Source organism: Pseudomyrmex gracilis, unplaced genomic scaffold (assembly GCF_002006095.1).
Source record: "Pseudomyrmex gracilis isolate BER0280 unplaced genomic scaffold, ASM200609v1 scaffold_157, whole genome shotgun sequence".
In the NCBI taxonomy this organism is placed as follows: domain Eukaryota; kingdom Metazoa; phylum Arthropoda; class Insecta; order Hymenoptera; family Formicidae; genus Pseudomyrmex; species Pseudomyrmex gracilis.
Window position 1 is genome coordinate 273,462 of NW_018020741.1, and position 10,849 is coordinate 284,310.

The window sequence follows — 10,849 nt, forward strand, 5'->3', positions numbered from 1 at the left end:
AAAATAGCAGCTGGCTGAAAGTACCTTCTTGGTCTCGGCGGTCCCCGACATAATTAATGTTGCTGAAATATATAACCTTTTTTCTTCTCTCTCTCTCTCTCTTTCTCTTTCATCGTTAAAAATTATTATCAAAACTTGCGAATGGCAAGCAGTTTTGTGTCCGCGTCGTATAAATATCTCTCCTTCAATTTCTCGAGACCTCCTGCTCTCGAATAATAATTTAAAAACTCGTTAAAAACATCACAGAACATTTTTTTTTTTTTTTTTTTTTTTTTTTTTCAACCGACAAGTGTAAACCACACGAAAACTCTGTTGATAAATAACATCGGAAGTTCGCAATCTCCGCAAATAGGATGAGAATAATTTTTTTATTTTGCATGCAAACAAATCGAACATGACGTTGCAAATTAACATCCTACTAAAGTTTCGCATAACATTTTAATAGTTAGTTACTTTGCCGTGTAAATCGTTGTGCAATTACATTGTGTTAATGTATTCTCATTTTGTCGCGACAAAAAATAGTTCACTTGGCGCGAGAAAATAATTGTTTACAAACGAAATTGAACGAATGCTGGCCTATAAAAATTGGTTGACGAAACTTCTTCTGCGTGTTTTTTTCTTACTTGCGAAAACTGTTGCGCACGTGTTGCGCGCACAACAGCGCTTTCTTTCTTATCATCTAGAAGCGCATTTTACACGTGAATGCACTCGCACTTCTCGCTGATTAGATGGTCATTGTCATCAGTTTTTCTTACCTCACAGCTGCCTCACGACTGCGGCAAACAATCGCGCGTCGGCAACGATGTGACCAACATTTCGATTTGCGAAAACACGTCGTCTTTTCGCTTTGCCGTGTCGCATTGTTGCGTTCAGCTTTCCTCCTCCCCTCCTGTTGTCTTCCTCGCACGACGACGCCCGGATAATTCGCTAATGGAGGAGCAACTCGACTCGAGCGCGCGTGCGCGCGTGCGCGCAATTACTTTGGATGCCGTCTTTATCGCTTTTCGCAACGACACTTTCTTCACGAAGCTATTCTATTGTTTCACACCGTTTCGTTCGTTATCTCCCTTCCCCTCGCGACATACTTTACGTACCCACTCGAAGACAACTTTATATCGGAAACCGCCGTCGCTTAATTGTATTAATTAATTAACTACGGAGGGGAACTGCCGGTGAGACCAACTTACAGGCACATTACGGTAACAAGTTTGCGGTTGCGGAAAGACGGAAGTTGCTCTATAGGTCAAAGTTGAACACGATGGGGACGTCGAGGCAAGGCATTCAATCCGCAAACGGGGGGATTTATCTTCGCTCGCTCGCCTCACGTATCTCCCATTTTGTCTCTCTCTCTCTATCTCTCTCGCGTTCTCTCTTTGTATTTCTCCTGATTCCCACATCGAACAAAGACACAATTTCCTGATGGACAACAAGCATTCCCGAAATGTTTCTTGTTGGCCTTGCCTGCGGTGCCGCTCGCTTTCAAACTTTCGAGCAACTCACCTCAAATAACCTAGTATTATTATGTTCTACGACACGCATATTGTTTAACCTTTTCGCTCCGGGACTGGTCCATATATGGACCAGCAAGAAAAGCAAACGTAATAGATGTTTATAAGATCAATTTAATGCACTAAATTTAGGAAAAAAATTGAAAAAAATCCTGGTTACTTCTTTGACCTTCAAAATTAACTTTGAAGGGGGGGGGGTAGCAGGTTATTATTAACTTTTTCAGCTAAAATGCGAGGTCAATTTTAAAGNAAAAATCCCCGGAGCGAAAAGGTTAATTTTTAACATTCAAAAGAGCGTTTATTATTTTGCGATCGAAAAATAATACAATTGTATAATTGCCCGATATAATTTGATCGTTCCTCTTGCATCGGAGAAACTGAGATCAAACGGTTCGGTACAAAAGTTTGCGCGGAGCGACGAACGAAGATAGGGGATCTTGTAATTCGATTCGCGAAATGCGATTTATTTCTCTTCTTCCTGTGTTTCTTTGCTTTAACTCTAAGACTTTGGTCTTGTCCTTCGTCTGATTTATTTATCACGCTAAAAGACGATCTACCGACAGACAGACGGTAGGTCTTTCTCTGCTTAGAGACTTTCACTTTTTTTCACCGCATAGATTCGTATTAGACGCGACATGGACGCGTGCGCGCGTTGAAATAAATTTTATTGTTTCTAATTTAGTTAAAAGTTTTTTTTACTCGTCTCACACGCACGTAACTGTCCGATTGATGTATGTCGAAGATACATATTTGATCGCGGCTACGCGAAAAGTAAATATTACAAAAAGAATTGAACCAATCGCAAAAAATGTGTGTGTGTGTGTGTGACAACAAGAACTCGGACGTATTTCGATCAAATTTGTTCTCAAAAAATTCACCGCTTTTCACCTGAAGACCGGTGTATCTGTTCTTTTAATCTTAAAGTATGGCAACGCATTTATATATATAGGCGAAGCGCGCCCTCCCCTGAACGATAGAGGCGTCAATTCAATCCGCAAACGGGGAATTTATCGGTCCCATCTCTCCTTTCTGCCTCTCCCGTCTCTCCTCCATAGACCTCTCTTTTCTTATCGCACGGAGAAGATTCTCCGGCAACGAGACGAGCTCTTAAAGATTTCCAAAGTGTTCTTTTCTCTCTTTTAACCTTCCGGAAATAACGCTTATCCGGAATCTCTCTTCTGTCCGATCCGTTTTCTTCTTCTTTTGGTTTCCATCGAAAAAAGTTCTCGGAGCGGTATAACGAAATTAAATGCCGGGATTATAAATGCCGGGATAAGTTGTTAACGACAATGAATTATATCGGCGTCGAAAATGACGATTTTGTTACACGTGCGCGTTCGCGACCTAAAGCTAAAATTGATTTCCCAAAGTTATCAATATATACTTCATGCGCAACGCACAAAGTTAGGTAAAGTGCGTTTTTTTTTTTTTTTTTGCACAGCAAACACAGATCCTTCGCGATTTATATACGCTTGACTTAACATTTTCCTTATCTGAGAAATTGCTTCCGCGAATCTCAGTTCGCCGGAAGAAATTAGCGCATCGTTTGTAAATTATTCTCAAGTCAGAGAGAATTACGACCGTCCGCTTTTCCGTCCGAGTAAAAATTGCATCAGTAAGTTAAAGAAATAAACTTTTAAATCACCTCTCGCAAATTCAATTTTATTTACGTACTTACACGAGTTTTCTTTGCGCTAAAACACATTGTTGAATTTTTTGTTTTTTTAATTTTCACGCATCGGTAATTGTCATTTAACAACGTTTTTTGCTTTATAATATCTGGCGGTTTGCTCGCCCACTTTTCGCGGATGAGTATTCTGATAACGATATGATGAGAAAAAAAAAAAAAGAAAAAAAATATGCTTCCTGGGCGTAAATTTTAAATATTGTCTCTATCCCGTGGAGAAATGAGCCGTCGTTTACTTCGGCTTTATGTTAAGGGGACCCGGGGCGGTGGAAAAATGAAAGGATCGTAAAGTGGTGAAAACTTTATATTTCAAAGGTGTCAACAACACTTGAGTAATATCTGACTAACGAGAAACAACGTTTAACGAGGTACCTGTGCGAGTATCTGCATCACCGTGATCGGAGCCGTAATCATTTCTTTGAACGATGTCATTGTCGAGAAAAAACAAAGCGGATATATATATATATAATGTCAAACTGATACTCTTGAGCGCTTTTCTTATGTGACAGGGTTGCGGAAGATATTCAGAATTTACTTTAAAATATATGACTGTTGTGTTCGGTTTACAAATATTCGTTTCGTTCAAAAGTGCAGATCGTGTTACACATGTGATATCGGATTTTAAATTTATATATGATGCCAGCAAATGCAGAATTTAATGCGACGCATATTTAGTTGGAAAATAAACGAGTCAGTTTCAGTTGTACAATAAATTAAAAGACCTCAGGTCGGGGGGGTTAAATCTGAAGGATAAATTTATTGTGTTAATTAAACGTGATGCTTATATACTCTCTAAACTGTTTTAATTACTTCCAGTCGTATTTTATCCAGTTTTATGAAAATGTATATACGATACAAATATGTAAAATTTTTGAACAAAAATTATTGTTTTCAAAATAAAATTTGAACATAAATAACAATACGATGTAAACCTGTGCGTGACAATGTGTTTTTTTTTTTCCAGGGGACTACAATAGCGTATTAAAATCGGAATGGTGTTGCGTACTACTATATACAACGAAACTTTTTATTCTATTCTCTAAATAATCTAAATAATAAATTTTTTTTTTTGCATTTTTCTGAACAAATGTATATAGCGTTTACATGTAATTTATATATCTCCTTTCTAAACAACCCTGTTATCCATAATCGCGCCACAAATTAGATGGTTAAACTTGCACCGCTTCCGCGTGTTCTGCGGATTCTCTTACTTGCGGTGGGTTTGTAATCTTTAAAACATCTTCTGCTGACGGTGTTACAGGAACCGCTGCGCTTTCTTCCGGAAACTCATATTCTTCCTGAACGGGCGTAGATCCAAAATGCTGGCCAAAACTTTTGTAGTGTTCATGACCGTGATTCTCAAAGATATGATGATGATGGTCCTCGTGGTGTTTATGATGATGATCATGTCCGTGCTTGTGATGATGATCCTCGTGATGCTTGTGGCCTTCGTGATGTTTGTGGCTATGTTTATGATCGTGACCTTCGTGATGTTTATGTTCCTCGTGATGATGATGATTCTCGTGATGATCGTGATGATGTTTGTGATCGTGGCCGTGCTTGTGCTCTTCTTTGTGCTCATGACCATGCTTGTGAGACTCGTGGTGGTTATGTTTGTGATGCTCATGATGCTGATGATGATGATCTTCGTGATGACCATGATGATGATCCTCTTTGTGACCGTGTTTGTGTTCGTGGCCGTGTTTGTGGTGGTGATCTTCGTGATGATGATGCTTATGATCTTCATGATGACCGTGATGATGATCCTCATGATGACCGTGTTTATGTTCGTGCCCATGCTTGTGATGATGATCTTCATGATGATGATGCTTATGATCCTCGTGATGACCGTGTTTGTGTTCGTGGCCATGTTTGTGATGATGATCTTCGTGATGACCGTGATGATGCTCTTCGTGATGACCGTGCTTATGTTCGTGTCCATGATGATGTTTGTGTTCTTCTTTATGTCCGTGTTTGTGATGTTCTTTGTGATCGTGTCCGTGATGATGGTGATGGGTTTCACTTTCCTTGTGAGTATGATGATGATGGTGTTCATTAACGTGATGATGATCGTGATGATGATGGTGCTCGTTGTGATGATGATGCTTGTGATGATGATGATGTTCCGAATGGTGTTTATGTTCTTCATGATGCTCGTGCTTCGAGTGATGATGATGACCATGGTGATGCTTGTGCTCTCCATGATGTTTGTGCTCGTGACCATGCTTATGACCATGTTTGTGATTATGGTCATGCTTATGCTCGTGTCCATGATGATGCTTGTGTTCAGAATGATGCTTGTGGCCGTGATCGTGATGATGTCCGTGGTGATGGTCGTGGCCGTGATGATGTTTGTGATCTTCGTGGTGCTTATGCTCCTCGTGATGCTCATGACCATGATGATGCTCATGACCGTCATGATGCTTATGTCCTTCATGATGTTTGTGCTTGGCATGATGATCGTGATGCGAGTGATGATCGTGATGATGGTCGTGATGATGTCCGTGATGATGTCCGTGCTTGTGATGGAACGAATGCGATGATCTGCCAAGGAACGATCTATCGAAATCGTGAATTCTGCGTTGCGATTCGATGACCGACGGAGTTACAATGGCGACGTGATTTCCATCATTTGACGGCGACAACTCGGTTATTCGGGTGATGATTTGCTTCGGTTGCGGAGTGATTCGCGGGACTACGCTTGCACCGAGGTTCGCGCCATAAGTCGTTCCGAGAAACGAACTTTGGCCATTCAGCGGTAACAATGGCCGAGGTAAGTTCAACCCGAGATCGGCGAGCTGTCGTTTTTTGTGGTTTCTCTCGGTCGACGCGATAATTCCAGACAAGTCCCGAGGCACAAACGGTCGTAGTGGTTGCAATTGTCGCGGCAGCTTGACGAAGTCGACCAGTTCCTGCTTGACCGCCGACACTTGCGGTCGAATTTCATCTCGTGCTCTAGTCTCCTGGCCAGTTGCTGCTGCCAGCAACAGCCCGACGACCGGAAACCACGCCTAACATGACAGATGAGCTCGGTAAATGAGTTCACATGCGACGTCTATCCAATTACTAATCTATTTGTATAATAATTTCACGTTTTCGATATTCATTCTTTATTATTCTCTAATTATGTTGCGCAGCTATAACTAGTCTAAAATCTTTTAGCTACAATATAATTACTGTCTTTAATTAATCTTTTTTTTTTATTATATTTTTATCTCTTTTTTATTGTATTGCGTTACATAAATCTAGGTAACAAGCGTATTGCCTCTATTATCCATTCATATCTCGAAGAAGCGACACTCTCAAAGAAACTACACGAATAATGGGTGTTTAACCTCTGGCAGACACAAAGCGTGTCGTATCAGGTATTCACTTTTGTCGCGCACACGTTCGTACGCGTGCACGTTCGAGCGGAAAAGCCGGAGATAATATCCAGTAAATCGTCGGGGAGTCGTCGTTTTATCGCGTTTCTGACTTTCTTGCCGCGAATATTCCGCGGAGAAAAGTAAGGGAGATGTATATACATCTCGCACGAGAGATCGGTTGGTTATAATCGAAAACCGAAATCACACACATCTCGAGCCGGATAGGAAAATCAGCGCGGTCAGCTGACGGCGTGTTTGTCGCGAGAAGGTCAATTAATCATCGAATATAATCGCGCATCGTGATTTATTCAGGATTTCCAGTGGGGACGACGCAATTGGGAATTGAGAATCAGCAGCAGGCGATAGGGAAAGCGTCAAATTATTCTTAGAGAGATTCGCTTTCGCGATTGGTCCCCGGTCGTGTGCGATCGAATCCGAGAGACGAGAAAAATATATTATATCTACGATGCAATTTTTGAGTTTGTCTATCTTCTTTGCGCTCTTATCCAGCCGAGACGTTTATAGAAATTGTTTTTTATTCGCTACAGTTACAGTGGTAGGCAGGGTTGGGCACGTATTATACATGAGATATTGTACATTGTATTTTATATACAAAACAAATATTTGTATAATAACAATTATACAACTAAGACTTAACGCTCGTGAAATTGTTAACAGGAAATATTTAAGGCCGATACGAGCCATTCACAGGATGTTTGTGCGGAAACTATGCGTGTACATATATATATATATATATACATGTAACGAATTCTACTTGTAAATTTTTACAAGTATTTTTTGAATTGAAATCTCAATTCTTAAAATCATACGGGATGCTGGATTTGCATCTCACATATGGAAAACCCCGGATACCTCCCTAACTAATTTTTTAAAATATTGCGAAAAATTAGTTAGGGGGGTATCCGAGGTTTTCCATATGTGAGATGCAAATCCAGCATTCCGTATGATTTTAAGAATTGAGGTTTCAATTCAAAAAATACTTGTAAAAATTTACAAGTAGAATTCGTTACATGTATATATATATATATATATATATGTACACGCATAGTTTCCGCACAAACATCCTGTGAATGGCTCGTATCGGCCTTAAATATTTCCTGTTAATTATACAACTAAACAACAACTATAAAATGTATAGTTGTTGTTTAGTTGTATAATTGTTAGCTGCGTTATGGTTATATTTGCATCAAAATTGGGGCACGTATTATACGGTATAATACATGCCCAACTTTGATGCCCACATAACCATACCGCAACCAACAATTATAAAACTATACAAACTATATATTTTATAGTTGTTGTTTAGTTGTATAATTGTTATTATACAAATATTTGTTTTGTATAAAATACAATGTACAATATCTCGTGTATAATACGTGCCCAACCCTGGTGGTAGGACGCGCGCGTTCCTTGTTTATTTATCGAATTATTGTTGAGACGTGAGGATTGAAAAAAGTACGTTATCGCAATTAAATTTATGTATCTTCTCAATCCGCGATTTGTTCGGAGAACTACATTGTATGTGTATTATTTTGGCACACAGAAAATTTTATTTACAACAAATGCCGCTTTCGGGATTTCGGGAACCCTTAAATATAAACCCGTGACCCGTGGTATGTGTGCCACCTAACTAAGATACACGGCGACGAAAATAAAATTCCGACTAAAATAGGATTTTTCTCGTACGACGCGCAAACAGCCAATATATAAATCGCGAGATATCTCAAGTCCAACGTAAACTCGAAGAAGAATTTAATACCACGCGGAATGCGGTGGTAATTGGAATCGAGAAATCTTTACCGATGATAAGAAAGCTTTAAGACCGATTATTTAATACTTTCAATCGTAGCGCGGAGACAATTAAACGTTAGATCCAATTAGAATCGAAGGAGTTCTATATCGAGGGAACTTGAGAACGTTGGAATCTTGTGTCTCGCGGGTTTTCTTCTGGTTTTTCGTCGCCTCTTCTTCTTTCCGCAATATCTCATTCCAGCGTCGTCGTCGCTAATTTTCCCGTTTTAGTAGCTGCGACAGTAACGATTCGGCGGCGACGAATCGCGCGATGAGTTAAGCGCTGATATATTCTTCTTGAAATGCAAATGTTCCGGCGTTTAATAACTCGGAGAATTTAATCAGCGACAAAGCAATTTATACAAAAAGATTCCGGACGGACAGTCGGAAGCGGCGACGGGACGTGTTTTGCATGGAAGGCGCCTAACGGCGTCTTCAGACAAACTTCGGCTTGTGTTTACAACCACGCTTTGAGCGCGAATCGGATTATTTGGTGAAAATTTTCCAGGACGTTCGTTGATTAAGCGCATCCGCGCGACGAGTCTTAATGACTTTTATTTGTGCAACGTTTATTTATTAACTGTCCGCGAACGTATTAAATATACATTTTTAAATCAAGACCTATGACAATCATAAATTTCAAGCGTCCTATTATTTTCCGTAATGGCGTTAGAAGTTGAGCGATACACGTATTAATCAGCGTACTCCAAAATGACAAGCGAATAAAGAATTTTTATGAATTATTTCGATAAATTTTTACACTCGCTATATTATATTTTACATATGCAGCCTACATTAAAAAAAAAAAATCGATTACGAAACATTTCTTCATTGAGAGTCTCTCGGTTAATTTTTCTCAATGAAGAAGGAACGGGATGTGGAAAAGTGCGAAGGAACTTACCCACGTAACCATGTCGGCGTTATTTCGGCGGGTGCGGCCAGCGAACAACTGGATGCTAAAACCGAGTGACGTACTTTTATAGAGAGCACCCAACTGGCCTTACTTTCTTCCGTGCTAAGCACCAATGTCGTTTACGACGTGGCCTAATGTTTTAATCGTCATCGTAATGTTCGCCGGACCGCGACCGGTCCCGATCCGCTACTGCAATCGCTGAAATTCATTTGTAACTAATGATTGTTACATCGGACAAAAAATTCGAGGAAGTTGTTTCGATCACCTTCCGCTGGCAACGATCGATGCAAACGGCGAACAATGTATTCTCCGCAGCAAAATTTTCACAAACACACATAATGTGTCGCGCATATATTTTTCGGAGTTAATTTTACGGCGGACAGTGTGTTATTTTTTTATTATTATTATTTTTTTTTCAGCGCATTTATATAAAGATATAATTTCCACACACATTTTTTATACACAATATATTTTTGCGCAACGGTAATAACGCGCTCGGATAGACATGTAAACGCGAATGTATGGGGAACGAACGCGGTCATTGTGTGCGAGAGCGCTTAAATTTTTGACGATATTTGTCTCGCGCGCATATATACAAATTTATTTTCAGACAAGGGGTATAACAGAATAAATAATAACCGCGCGCTTATTACCTCGCGGGTTTAGAAAGAAAATGGTTGGCTCTTAATTACCGGAAATAAAATACGAGCCAGATGAGACGGGCGGAGAGGCTATTTTAAGGTTCCGTTATTGCCGCAAGCAATTGTCGTAATTTGACTCGTTTCTGTAATATTAATCGAATTTTCCGCTTTCACGTCACTTTCATATCCGCCCCGCGTCCCTTGAGGGCAATGACAGCGTACATAGACTATTCAATACGCGTATTAACCACGTGCTGCGCGATCAGCCAGAAATGAAGCAAGCGATGCGTACGATCGAGTTGAATTAATAAACGTTTTACTCGATAAGGTGAATCCTGTGACGTCTTTAATACGTAGCTCTCATTGACGCGAATCCTCGCGAACGTTAATTAATAATGCGTTCGATAACGATGTGATAGATTAAGCAAATTCTTTTTTAATTACTGTGGAGTAAAATTAATCAATTAAAAAAGCAGAGATATTAATAACAAAATTAAGTGTACTTAAGTTCTTGTTTTTTTATTTTTTTATTTTACAAACAATCACGTGAAGTATAGAGAAAATTATATTTACTTATCGCTACAACACACACACACACACAAGAGACATCGAACTTTATTTATATTTTATATGACATTGCAATATTTTTCTACAAACAAGAGGGAGTTACAAAATGTGACGATAACAAACAACATAGCTAACTTTGCACTTACTCTCTTATTGGAATCGAACTATATAGTTTATAGAACTACAGGGTCCGCCACTTAAATCCGGACAAAAATTTTTTTCTCGAAAAAGTTGTTTATTACAGAAAATATGAAAAAACATAAATAGACTGCTTTATAGCTGGGTTAAGGGATCTTTTCTGAGACATTTTACTCAATGTATCCGCCCTGCGCCTCGATCACCGCTTCAATCCTATT

At 39.5% G+C, this 10,849-nt stretch overlaps 1 protein-coding gene across 1 annotated transcript; it reads right to left on the minus strand.

Annotated features, from left to right (window-relative positions):
- Positions 1 to 4,364: 4,364 nt before the first annotated feature.
- LOC109857400 (histidine-rich glycoprotein-like) lies at positions 4,365 to 9,285 on the minus strand. The gene is made up of 2 exons (XM_020433668.1): positions 9,274 to 9,285; positions 4,365 to 6,206 (listed from the first exon to the last, which is right to left on the minus strand). Exons 1-2 carry the CDS (start codon positions 9,283 to 9,285, stop codon positions 4,365 to 4,367), a joined length of 1,854 nt encoding a protein of 617 aa, XP_020289257.1.
- Between the last annotated feature and the right edge of the window lie 1,564 nt (positions 9,286 to 10,849).